The sequence below is a fragment of the Camellia sinensis genome, chromosome 3, assembly GCF_055761805.1.
Source record: "Camellia sinensis isolate YWXY chromosome 3, ASM5576180v1, whole genome shotgun sequence".
In the NCBI taxonomy this organism is placed as follows: Eukaryota; Viridiplantae; Streptophyta; class Magnoliopsida; order Ericales; family Theaceae; genus Camellia; species Camellia sinensis.
Window position 1 is genome coordinate 223,364,810 of NC_138963.1, and position 13,271 is coordinate 223,378,080.

General features: G+C 31.3%; 1 protein-coding gene, 1 long non-coding RNA gene and 2 other non-coding genes across 12 annotated transcripts; 2 read left to right on the forward strand and 2 right to left on the reverse strand.

The window, feature by feature from the left end:
- Positions 1-2,058: 2,058 nt before the first annotated feature.
- LOC114317282 (uncharacterized) lies at positions 2,059-6,592 on the reverse strand. Of its 8 annotated transcripts, none has more exons than XR_014365320.1 (5): positions 4,482-6,542; positions 4,131-4,197; positions 2,878-2,957; positions 2,707-2,798; positions 2,059-2,623 (listed from the first exon to the last, which is right to left on the reverse strand). XR_014365320.1 is itself a non-coding variant. In XM_082922346.1 (5 exons), the coding sequence occupies exons 1-5, from the start codon at positions 4,636-4,638 to the stop codon at positions 2,496-2,498; spliced, it is 498 nt and encodes a 165-aa protein (XP_082778472.1). In that variant the 5' UTR covers positions 4,639-6,542; the 3' UTR covers positions 2,059-2,495. The 8 variants fall into 8 exon arrangements, 4 of the variants coding, with proteins under 4 accessions (XP_082778472.1, XP_082778473.1, XP_082778476.1 ...); XM_082922346.1 differs by lacking the exon at positions 2,878-2,957 and adding an exon at positions 3,022-3,138 and having other exon boundaries at positions 2,707-2,735; XM_082922347.1 differs by lacking the exon at positions 2,878-2,957 and adding an exon at positions 3,022-3,138.
- On the reverse strand, positions 6,012-6,076 carry LOC114284325 (small nucleolar RNA snoR101). The gene has a single exon (XR_003636853.2). It is a non-coding gene; the product is annotated as a small nucleolar RNA snoR101 (small nucleolar RNA).
- Positions 6,593-9,715: 3,123 nt separating the features above from the next.
- Positions 9,716-9,780, forward strand: LOC114303263 (small nucleolar RNA snoR101). Its single transcript, XR_003643654.2, has one exon. It is a non-coding gene; the product is annotated as a small nucleolar RNA snoR101 (small nucleolar RNA).
- On the forward strand, positions 9,757-11,500 carry LOC114284318 (uncharacterized). Of its 2 annotated transcripts, none has more exons than XR_014365324.1 (2): positions 9,757-10,505; positions 10,744-11,500. It is a non-coding gene; the product is annotated as an uncharacterized LOC114284318 (long non-coding RNA). The 2 variants fall into 2 exon arrangements; XR_014365325.1 differs by having other exon boundaries at positions 9,993-10,505; positions 10,676-11,500.
- Positions 11,501-13,271: the final 1,771 nt, after the last annotated feature.

Consider the following 13,271-nt stretch of genomic DNA (forward strand, 5'->3'; position numbering starts at 1 on the left):
GTATTGATCAGAGCATTCCCAATTCAAAACTTTCAATTAGAGGATGGAAATATATTTTTTTTATTAAAAAAGTGGATATAGAGCAATTTACCATTCACTTAAACTCCTACCACAAATTATCATTTTCTTCTTTAAATATTTCCCTCAAAAATATTTTTATCAAAAAGTGAATAATTTTTGTTCATAAATAAATATTTAATTTTCAAATATTTGTCAAATATATTTAATAGTACACTCATTTTAAAGGTATAATTTCATTCTTTTTAATGCTACCAATTTTTAAAAAATTAAATATATATTAAAAGTTATTTATAATATAATTATATAATTAAAAATATAAAATACATTAATGTGTTTGGTTTCAGTTTTCTGAATTTAGTTTTTTGAAAATTGAATTTTTTATTTTTCGTGTTTTTTTTTTGTTTGTAGTGAATAGTTTTAAAATTTTAAACATTTTTTTTACTTTTTTAGATGCACCTTATTTAGATATATTTAAATAGTAAAATATTTGTGAAAAAATATTTTAAAAATTTAATAAATACACAAAAATACGAAAAATATATTGAATTTTTGGATTTTTTTTTTGATATTTAGTGAATTTTTTAAAGATTTTTTCACAAACATTATACTTTTAAGTGTATTTATGTTAGGTGTGTCTAAAAATTAAAAAAATTACTTAAAATATTAAAAAAATTTAGTGAAAATAAAAATATATGGGAAACGAAAATGTAAAATTTTTTGAAAAATGAATTCTGAAAACTAAAAACAAACAGAATAAATAGTGTTTTAGAGTTTCTTGTATTTTTTATCATCCCTCTATATTTAGAAGATGCATCCGTCATCCTCTTAAATAGAGAGAGTTTTAGAAGATAAGTTGGATTGCTCAATCCTGCAAATTTGAAGATTTGAAGGATGTGTTGAATATTTGTAAGATGTGTTGGAGATGCTCACGTGACGGAAATGGTTTTAATTTATATTACTATTTTTCATACTTCTTTATACTTTATTTTGTTAATCTCACTTAGGATTCACAATGAAAATTGAAACTGCTTATCTTATAAATTTTGCAATAAAGACGGTTTATGTAAGAAATCAACTTTATTGAATATTGATAAATAGAAGAATAAATCAAATTTTATTATATAAAATAGACAATTTAAGTTTAAATTCATAGTTGTCATCCAATTTAAAATAATAAAATTTGTTTATGCATCTAGTGATATCCAATAAAATTGATATTTTGCACAACTCATCTTTACTGTTAGGCATTTTAGATGAACGGTAGAATTATCATCGTGGGCCTGATATGGAATCCATCAAATAAAGTATGAAGGAACCTGATTAGAGAACAATGATATAAAAACTCACTTTCTAGATCTATTTTTTGAAAAAGAAACTCAATGATGCACAAAAGAGATAATTAATTAATTATTAGAGAAAATATGAGAAAGAAAGCTATTTTAAATATTCTAATATGCTACTACATTATTGAGTTTGAAAAATGAATCGAACTTTTGAGTTAGAATAACATTATTATTCTTACCGATTATGACATGGTGATATTCAAACCACATGATTCCACAAATCATTAATTTAAATTGTGTTTAAATTAAGGATTTGACCAGAGATTTATAAAAATAAAAAAAAATAAAAAATTCTGTTATTTTCACTTCATAAATTCCTAAACTAAATACAATCATAGTCCCAAAGGCTTGTGTCTATTTATATTGGAGAAAACATGGACCAATTTCACAAAATTGTTCACAATGAGACAAGAAATGAGTCCCACTTGTGGGTTTCACAAAAGGTGAGTCCTACTTTTTGTATCTCATTTGTGAACAATACTACGAAATTATTATGTGTTTGTGGTAGAATTCTTTATATTCACAATCTTTGATCGGGATTGATCATGGTGATCATGCAGTCATTAGTTTAGATTGTGTTTAAATTAAGGATATAACGAGAGATTTATGAAAATTTCCCTTCCTTTTTTCTTTTCACTTCACAAATCCTCTCAAATTCTTAATCTAAACACAATCTTAATGCCAAAACAAAACAGTCAAAAAAGTAACTGTTGTTCATATAAAAATCTTCTCCATTCTTCCCAGACAAATCTCTTTTTTTCATATCAGAAAAAAATAAAATAAAAAAGTTCTTCAATTTTTCATTATTTGTGTAAAGCCAAACTTCTAAAATCTCTCAGCAAGTTAGGAGTTACACTTGGCAGACTTCGTGTGTATCAGTGTTTGTTTGGCAAGCTCACCCTCTGTACCCATTTCTCCTCTTGTTCAACAGAGATGAATACCACAACAGGCAAGTCTAGTTTTGCGTTCTCTCTCTCTCTCATTTGAATGTTGTTTGTGAAGGCCTACAAAGCCGGCAGCGTGGTGGGAAGGCAGTGAGATACTAGGAGGGAGAGATGAGGTTGCAGGGGGAACATGGCTGGCTTGTTTGAGAAGAGCGAGAGTGGCTTTCCTCACCAACGTGATGGAGCTTCATACCCTTCCCGATGCCAAAAGCAGAGGAGACCTCCCGCTGCGTTTCGTGGAGGTACCATTACCAAACTCCTCTTTCTCTTTCTTCATTTCATTGATTCTCAGCAATAGAATAGTACTGCAACATACTGTGTGGTTGCAGAGCACGAAGAGTCTCAGAGAATTTGCAGAGGAAGTGGCTGAAGAAGCACATCAGTATAATGGATTTAACCTGATAATAGCTGATCTTTCCTCGGAGACCTGGTTTATGTCTCCAACAGGCCAGAGGGGGACATAAGGTCAACAGCAAATCTACTATTCAAACTGAAACTCATTGCAAAGCGTTTCATGAGGAAAAATATTAATTACAAATACAAATAAAAGGCATAGGATCATCCTCTACCTCAAAATCCTGACTCGAGATTCTTTCAGGAGACAATTAATTTCAGAACAGAAGATCATGGTCCAAATTAAGAATAGCTACTGTAAAAGAACATATATGCGTACGTGTCAATGTGAATTCAAAGAGAGAGAGAAAGAGATGTACCTTGAAACATGGAAATAGTCAATATGTGAATGATTAATTAACTTGCAATAATGCCTTTTTTTCCCTTTCAGGAACAGCGTTTGGAACAGAATTTTAGGGAACTGCTTACTGAATATGCTGAAAGTGAAATTCCAATGAATGAGATGGTAGAAAGCTAATGAGAGACACAGTTAAAGCTGATGAAAGTAAGTTGCCTGGCATTTTTTTTGCTTGATTGGGAATTAAATCTAAGCTCCATTTTCATTGACTGGTAGGTATCATTACTTTATTGGGGAAATTGCAATTCGGTTGAAAGACCAAATCTAAATTGCAATTTAGTGGTAAACCTCATCAACTTTAATAATTGAAGTGATAAACTTTTCCATGATTTTGCAATTTTTTTTGGTCTTTCCACTGATTTGCAATTTCCCCCTACTTTATTTCCAAGTTTCACATCCACAACATGTTTGAAAATGTTTAACATACTCTCTCTCTCTCTCATGTACATATATAGGGACGCTGTGGGACTGTAAGCACTGCTGTGTTGACAGTTAGAGCTGGAGGGGATGTGAAATTTTATGAGATTTATCGGGAGAATGAAAAATGGAATGAACACACAGTCCAGTATGAGATTGAGACGCCAAAATAGATGAAGACTGAATGTCATAGATCCACTGGAGACCTAAGACTAAGAGATAACTCTTCCCCAGTATATTTATGGGTTAATGTTTCCACCCATTAATTTGAATGTTGCAGTATTAAAGACGGTTTTTGAATCTATTTTTATTATATAATGCCTACAGTCCAGTGGAACTTTGTCACACTTTTTTCATTCCAAAATTGTCCCGCAAACTGCCTCACTTCACTATTTTATGTTCAAAATTTTATAATTTCTTCAGTTTTCTTTTCCTCTTCATCTGCTTTTTATTTATTATATATATATATATATATATATTAATAAAAGAACTTGATTTTCATAATACACCCATCAAGCATGCACACCATTTAGTACCTATATATATCTCCCATACGTTCATGGTAAATGGATCACTTTGAACGATCTGAACCTTGAACATAACATTCAACAAATTTACTGTTCTACATTTGATAGACAGAAAGCAAAAACTTACCAGAGTTCCAATTGAACCCAAAATAGGCCATGGACCTTGTGCGCCGCCGTCTTCAGGTCTATTTCTCCTGCATTAACAATAATGAAAATAAAAGGTAAGCCGTCTTAACTTTTTCTGTTCTTGGGGTAACCAGCCCATATCAATTTGTTAGACCCATTGAAAGCACATTTAGCTGTAAAAAGCCTCACATCAACTGAGACAGTAGATTAAAATGACTTCAAAAACAAAAAACAAACTCGACATATCAATTCAGGAGATTAAAAAAGACATACTGGAGAGTGGGTAAATTTTGACTACTGTGCATACAAATAACATAAAAATCACAGTTGACAAGATTAAAGAACTACACACCTAATCTGCTACATTTCTTCTTCAGATGAATGGCTCTGAAATTCTGAATCATAATAATGTAGACAACCACACTTGGACCATGCCCAGATTGCTTCCAGCCACTGAAAAGACCATCCATACATAATTTTGAATTTCGCGAACCTTGTGCAACTTTCATGACAGCTATCCTGTGCTGCAAGTTTAAAGATACCTTCCACGCTCTTTGGGTAAGGCCAACACCAGCATCTTTGATAGTTTCCCAATCACACACACAGAAACGGGAAAAAAAAAAAAAAGAAGAAGAAGAAGAAGCTTTAAATGTTGGAGTCCGTCATTTTTCACAATTGTTCACAACTAAGAGAAGCATGTAGGAAAAAACCAAACTTCTGATGCAATGAACCCCCATCAAAAGAAGCATCTGCCCAGCTTGTCTTAATTCTCTCTGCACCAAGCTAATGAACTTTTTCCATGGAGAACAGCATTTTTGTGCCCTGAGGGCTCAGACCTCAATAGATAAGGCCAATCTTGATCAACTGGAAATCATAACAGTTGTTTCCCCAACAAAAGGTCTGCGAAGTCATGTCTGAAGGACCCATGTGGTACAATTCCAGATTGTCAAAACCAGTATCGTAGGAATCACTGCCACTTGTTCCAAAGCTTCCTCAAAAGGAAAACTTATAGTATCTTTGGGAAGATAATCTCGGTTCTTGTAATCTTATTTGGGGGCAACTAATCAAAGTATGAACTTTTTGAAGACTCAATAAAAAGTACTTTATTAAAAAAAGGACCAATTTAATCACATGTAAGCATCAAAATGGTGCATCAAGGTGAGTGAACTTATCTACAATACTTACTTTACGTATAGTCATTTCTCTCACACCATCTAGTGGAAAAAGTTCAAGACAAAGCACACCAAAGTAAAAAGTATGGACAGAACAGATTTCCTGGGTTATGTTACTAAATAAAAAATAAAAAATTTATTGTTATCTTTGGAAGTAAAATGGAGATCAGACCATGGTCATCCAGTATTTCTAGCTTGTGTTTAAAATTTAATTTCAAAGTAAACACCATTTTTTCTATTTGAAATACCTTCTAATCCAAAATGGTAAAAAGAAATAAATAAGAGGTGGGAAAAGGAAGGAAAAATGAAGTAGCCGAAGCTAACATATCAGCAACCACGTGTTGAACAGTTTTATATTTTAAAAAAATGAATGGTTCAATTCGAACACGTGGTTGTCATTATCTGATCGACTTATTTTTTTACAGGAATGACGTACTCGACCAACCTTAAAATATGAACACTTTGTATTATCCAAACAGCGCCCAAAAGTGGGCCCATTGGACTGGACTGGACAACACCTCTCCATTATGGACTGGAGAGAAGCCCATCTCAGTCATTTAGACATCCCATGGAAATTGAATCATTACATTGTTTACCATTCACATAACACTTGGAATGAGAAGTTAATATGACAACCAATGTTACATTAGAAAGTGAGAAAGACAACAAAATTTCTGAAAATTTTCTGAAGTAAGACGTGCAAAGACAATAGCATCAGTAGTGAATAATTATCAACAGGTGAACTTACCTGAAGTTCAGAGATCAAGTGTAAGCCATCATATGCACAGTCTTTGCACACAGACATACCAACATCAAAGAAATAAATAAAAGGAGCAGACAAACCGAAATTATATAATTATTTTTTTACACATATATATAATCACTTTTGCATAAAATTGAAACCTGTCTACAAATTGAATAGATAAAAAAAAAAAAAAATACTATTACGCAATGCTCTAAAAACCCATTAAGAATAGTTGCAATGATACGAAGGTTTAAAATTCAACACAAATTCGTATACATTGTGAGTTTCAGATAAGAAGAACAATAAGAAGTGAAGTGTGGGGAACTTTAAACCTTCTGAGAAAAACGACTCGATTCTTACTCGGTAGGAAGACGATGCTGGAACAGCGGACCGAATTGTAGTTGGATTGCTCTTCCCGGCGGCTGCTGTTACTACTGATGTTTGAACCCTCGTTTTTATTTCACCTTCAACCCCCTGAAACTTTGAGCTATTTCTCACTTTGGTCCCTGAACAAAATATTCTCTTACTTTACTCCCTAAATTATTTTAAATTTTTTACTTTCATCTCGTTATTCACGATTGAAATATAATTTCAGAGTTGGTTTGAATGTGATTATTTTAGTTAATTTTTTAATTTTTTATCAAAAAGATATATAAAAAATAAAGAGTGATGTGATTTGGTGTTTAAACTAGTAAAAAAGTTAACATCCTAAACATTTTCTAATAATTTTAAAAATTAAATTTCTCACTTTAATTCTTGAAAAAATAAATGTTCTCATTTTGGTATATAAATTTAAACTCCATCTACTCACAAAACCAATTTTACTTTCAATCTTATTTGTGGGAGTAAAAAAAAACAAAACACAATGCATCGGCATAAGGAGACATCATTGACGATTTCAAGAAGATGAGAAGGATGATAAATAAGATTATGCTTCAGTATTATGCTTTGTAAAAGGATTTGAGGTTAAGGAAATACATTTAGCATAAGAAGACATTATCGACGATTTCAAGAAGTTGAGAAGGATGACAAGCAAGATTAACCTTCTGTATTATGCTTTGTCAAAGGATTTGATGTTAAGGAAATACACTTTAAAAAAAGCAAGAGGGGTATCAAAATACCAAGGAAAAGATGAGTTGGGCTTATTTTGGCAACATAGTTTTTAGTCACTTTTTTTGGTTAGTAGCAAAAGTCAAAAGTTGGCTTTTTTGATTTTTTTTTTCATTTGGGAAGTTGGTTTTTAGCCAACGGTGAAATTACAATTTTATCCCTCATGGGTCAAAATGTGTTACATAGGTGAAGTTGTAAATATTTTAAATAAATGGGGGTAATTTAGTCATTTTATTATGATTTGACATCATAAACAAATATTAATCAAAAAAGTCAAAAGTCATTTTTTACTAACTTCCCAAATCATTTGTCTAAAAAAACTAAAAACTTAGTTAAAAGTAAAAAAAAATACTTCTTACCATCTTTCCAAAATAAGCCTTAGACTCTCCTAAGTAAGGAGTAGATGACATCACTAACAATAACATAATAATGATTACGAAGGGATAAACAAAATTGTATAAATAAAGGAGATGACTCAAAAATCAATGTATGAAATATAAACCATACAAATATTATCCTTATTCCTCTCGTACAAAGCTAGAATAAAGTTTCGGACTCCCAGTGGGGTGTTGGGGTCCCTTTCCATTGGTCCAAAAAAATTGTTTTTCTCTTATTTATTTTTATTTTTTTTTTGTTTTTGTTTTTATTTTCAGTCAATAACAGGCCGACACGTGACATTGGAGGGTCACTAGGGGTCTGTAACATTGTGCAAAGCTAATCCAATTGTTGGAGTGCTCATTTAGCAGAACAACTCAGCCAAACTCTATTGTCTGCAAGAAAGATTAACCAGATTAACTATTCAACTAACGTTAGCTCTATAGGAAAACAAGAGTATATTTCCTGTGCCACCACATGATCCAATATCGAAAAACAATTTTCGGGCACTTCATTAAGTATTTATCAGCATGGCCGGTGCTTCAAATACCCAATAATCATGGTTACATTGTTATTATTTTTTATTTAATATTTAGGATAAATTATAAATATATCACTTGAGATTTTTTTTTAAAATACAAGTTGCCCTTTATGATTTGAAAAATTACGATTTTTTATTTAACAGAATTAATTAAAAAATGAAATTCATAATTGCTCTCCTATATAATAATAAAATTTTCTACATTATTAATTGAAACATATTTTTAACATCATTAAAAACTGTTAATTGACTTGATAATTAATAATAAAAATAACGATTTGTTATGAAATTAGAAACCTTAAGGAGTGAAATGTAATTTCTAAAACCACAAGGGACGATTCGTATTTTAATCATATACTAAGAATGTATTTATAATTTACCCTAATATTTAATATGCGAATATTATATCATTATAATAGATATCACTTAAAAAAATGTTATTCAAAAATAAATTTCCCCAAAAATTATACAATATTTTCTTATATTATATGATTCCACTCTTAGTATTGTGTTATTCAATTTTTTTAGTAATAATCCTTAATATTGGGCATGTATATTTCCAATAGTAAAAGCATCGTGTAAAGTGAAATTTTTTGAACTGGGGGTTTGGGTTTGGGTTTGGGTTTCGGGTTGCACCGACTCCATATAAAATGCCCTAAAAATTTAAGGGTTCACTTTCACGTTCACGTATCAGTGACAGCAGCCGGCGGCGAGAGCAATCTGCTTTACCTCTTCGAAGGTTTAAAGTTGCATACTTTAATTGTTATTATGCTAGTTCTTATATTGAAAGTCACACAATATACAAGTTTGTGTATATTTCAATCTTCATATATCACCAAATCATCCTGATGAGTTTCCGCGATACTTCTATTTGTAGATGCTTTGTGGGTTTTCGTTTCTACTGTTGAATAGCTTGCTTGCTTGTATCCATGATGTGTCCCAGTGATTGTTATTAGTATTTATTTTTCCCTTTTTATTCTTCTCTTTTTGATTCCTCTTAAAAATCTCATGTATTCTCTCCCCTCTCTATCATTTAAATGGAAATATAATTTTTCAAACAATATTAGGAAAAATTATCTTTAGGTTCTTTATGTTCATAATTTACAAGTGAAATCTTGTAGTCAATCTATGTTCAGTGTCAATTTTATCATCTTGATGGCATCTTTATTGAGAATTTACTTAAGTTTATCTTGGCATCCTTTTTTTTCCCATTTCAATGTTTTGTATTTTTTCTTAACACTTGACAGTGACTTGGCATAATTTTCCATTTAATACTCTTTCAGCCACATTTACCTTTACGCGTCACATGCCGCGTCTCTAGAACTAATTTATGTGTAGCAGATGCTGTCACCAAACTGCAGAATTATAATAAATTTACAGACATAGGTGCATTGTTATTTCACTTGCCTTTCTGTCTTTTGGTATAACTTTAAATCACTATCTCTCTCAAGCACACACGCTACACGTGTACGTAAATATGTTTGTATTTATGTATTTTTATTTATATTTTCAATATATAGATGGGTTTCATTGTTTATGCAAATGTGATGCATATATTCGTGTAAAAATAATTATATAATTCTTGTCACTATGCTTCTTTATTTTTTTCCCTGGTATGTTGGTGCAAAGACTGTGCATATGATGGCTTACACTTGATCTCTGAACTTCAGGTAAGTTTTCCTGTTGAGAATTCTTAACCACTGATGCCATTGTCTTTGCACATCTTATTGATGCAATTTTGTTGTTTTTCCATTTATTTATATAAGTTTTAACATTGGTTGTCATCTTAAAACCTCATGGGTAGTTATCTTATTTTTCAGATGCAAGTGATGACGTGGAGGAGAGCATAATGTGGCTTCGTTTCTCCACATTAGAGGCTTGTCCACATTGTTTGAGTTTCGCTTGTCAAACATTTCAAACTTTCACATGAACTGTGAATCAAGTGAATCTGTTTTCAATTGTATGGTGTAGGATATTTCCTTGGTGTTGATTTTTGGGTAGTGTTTGCTTGTTATTTGGCAAACACACATAGAATTGCTTTGATTGTTTGGTTGTCTAAAGTTGTTTTACATGAACTGTGAATCAAGTGAATCTGTTTTCAATTGTATGGTGTAGGATATTTCCTTGGTGTTGATTTTTGGGTAGTGTTTGCTTGTTATTTGCCAAACACACATAGAATTGCTTTGATTGTTTGGTTGTCTAAAGTTGTTTCTCTAGATCTAATGAAACAATGTTTCACTTCACTCCAGTGTTTCACTTTTTTATCGTAGATTTATACTGCCGCTAATGATTATCTCTCAGATTGATTAATTTTAATGCTGTAGAAAAAATGTGGCAGACTCTTTCCAAATGTTAATGTGAATGTTAAACCATGTTAAGTACCATGAAGTGATTCAATTTGCATGGGATGTTTAAATGACTAGTTAGCGTCAGGTACTTTGACTTTCCTTCCATTTTTTTTATTGTCTTTATTTCTTTCTTTTTAGCATTTTGGGTTAGAAGGTGTTTTAAATTAAGCAAAACTGATGTTGTTTTTGAAATTAATTTTTTCCAAAAAATTGCTTTCTCAACTCTCCTTAAAAAAATTTGTGTACCTTGATTAGATGCCCCCAAGCAAGATTACAGAAACCAAGGTTTTCTACCCAACGATATTGGAAGTTCTCCTTTTCAGGTAGTCATGGAACAAGTGCCATTGATTCATATAATACTGGCTTTAACGATCTGGAATTGGGTTCCATGGTTCCTTCAGAGATGACACTGCCGACCTGTTGGGCTCAGAAACAACCGCTGTGACTCTTGGATGATCAAGTTTTGGCTTTATTTATTGAGGTCTCAGAGCAGACCTATATGGCATTCACGATGGAAAAGTTATTGAGCTTTCTGCAGGGTGGATTAAGTCTGGCTGGACAGATGCTTCTGTTGATGGGAGTTCATTGAAGTGGAATCATGGTGAAAAATATTGCTCTAGCATTTAAAGTTTATATTGTGATTAGGAGACTATCAAATGTGCTGGTGTTTCCCTTACTCGAAGAACTTGGAAGAGAAGACATTTAAACCTGCAGCACATCAAAATTGTCATGGAAGTTTGCATGAGGCTTGGGAAATTGAAAATTGTGGAGGGTCTTTTCAGTGGTTGCCAGCAATTTTGGGCATGGTCCAAAATTAGTGATCCAGGTTTCTCTATGACTTACTACATCCACTGGTGTACTTGGTTTGCTGTGTGCATTATTCCTGGGAGGGTGCCAATGTGCAAGGAGGTGAAGATGGCAGGATTCATGTTGTATTTATACATAAGGCCACGGTTGTTGAAATTATGAAGATAAATAGATTAGGCGTGTAGTTCTCTGATGTTGTCCATGTTATTTGTATGCACAGTAGTCAAAATTTACCCTCCATCATTTCTTTTTTAATCTCTTGAATTGATAATTGGACTTTTCTTAAGTGTGCAACTTACACCTTACACTTACGCCTTTCTGTTTGCTGTCTTGTTTTATATTTACACCTTCCATTTACACCTTTTGTGTTGGTTGCATATGGTGTGCAACTTTAAGGGGTTGCACACCATAACAGTACCGATATATGAATTGGTATTTGTTTTTTGTTTATTTTTTAATCTCCTGAATTGGTATTTGTTTATGAATGTTAGGTAAAAGATTCAGATGGTTTGAAGGGAAAAATCTATGGTACATGAAAGTTGTTTTCATGTATGGCACGGAAATACATATGAACCATTAGATTTGGAAAGGATAAAATTCTAGCCATTTCATGGGTTATGACTACAAATAGATAGGAAATTAAAGTGGTTTTTCAAAAGTTAAAGTAATTTTAGTTAATTTGGAAATGAAAAAATAGATCTAACTTACTATTTATTACATATATACTTACTACTTATCATTAACTCATTTACTACTTATTATAAATAAACTTACTATTTAAATATAAATAAAATATAATTCAACAATATTACCTATTAGTCGGGTCATCTTTCTTGTCTTGAAAGTTGTGCTCTTTTATTTTTTTTTTATTTTTTTATAAATTAATTTTAAACACATAAAACTAATGACACACTATATGTATAACTATTTTCGCTCCATATTTAGTCTCTATCTCTATTTTATTTTAACATTATGTGACATTTTTCATTTATAAAATTTAAGGTTTTGTTGTAATAACATTTCACCTAGTTAAAGAAAAATATTCAATAGTAAATAGAGTCTTATTGAGTAGTAAATCAAATTTAATGAAACAGTAAGTGAAATCACATTAAGAAGTAACTCAAGTCTAATAAAATAGTAAGTAGAATCTCATTAAGGCTTCATTTGTTTTGATGTAAAATGTTTTTATCAAAAATATTTTACTCATTTTCCATTGTTTGGTTGAACAAAAAGCAAGTAAAATATTTTTTACAGAAAATATTTTTGCATAATTTTTCAATAAAGAACTTACCTTTAAAAATTCCATAAATCAATTTTACAAAGTTGACTCTCGCTTATTATCTTTTTAACACATTTATCTTTTTCAAATAAATATCTTAGTTAACTCACTAAAAAGTCATAAATGACACTCTATTGAATTAAAAGTTCTCTTTTAAATAACAGTATTTTGTTTCAAGTATCAACCAAATACTGAAAAACGAAAAGAAAAATATTTTTTCTTTGTAAAATTAATTTATAAGAAAAATATTTTTTTGTGTAAAATATTTTATGTTGAAACAAACGGAATTTAAGTCGTAAACGAAATCTAATGAAATAATAAGTGAACTTTCATTTAATAGGTCAAAGCTACTTACTATGAAGTAGTAAGGGTAGTTTTATTGAATAGTAAATGGTATTTAATTGAGTAATAAGTCAAATTTAATCAAGATTAGTATCGCTCTTTGGGTAAAAACTTACTCTAAGGATTGCCGGCACACAGTGCAGGAGATTATCAATAATGTTCAACAGATTAGGTTTATTGCTTAGTTCTTGATTGTAGTATGCGATAGGCTGATGGCGGCAGCTGCTTGGTGGTGGGTGTGTTATGAGTTGTGTTTGTGTTTGTTTGTCTGGTTTTTTTGTGTTGGTACCTTACCAACTCCTTGGTCTTGAGCTAGCATATGATTAGGAAGTATAGTTTATAAACGAATACATCTACAAAAAAAATATTTTCCTTTATAGCGATCCCGGTTTTACCCTTGTTGTGTAGTGATCCGGACATGTG

What these genes read in the sequence shown, in the direction of transcription:
- LOC114317282 (XM_082922346.1), bottom strand. Translation starts at nt 4,638, where the DNA reads ATGAAAGTTGCACAAGGTTCGCGAAATTCAAAATTATGTATGGATGGT. An exon ending in TGGGTTCAATTGGAACTCTG is followed by an intron (nt 3,139 to 4,130) that starts GTAAGTTTTTGC and finishes TTTCACTTTCAG; the next exon opens with CATATTCAGTAAGCAGTTCC. An exon ending in GAAAGATCAGCTATTATCAG is followed by an intron (nt 2,624 to 2,706) that starts GTTAAATCCATT and finishes GCAACCACACAG; the next exon opens with TATGTTGCAGTACTATTCTA.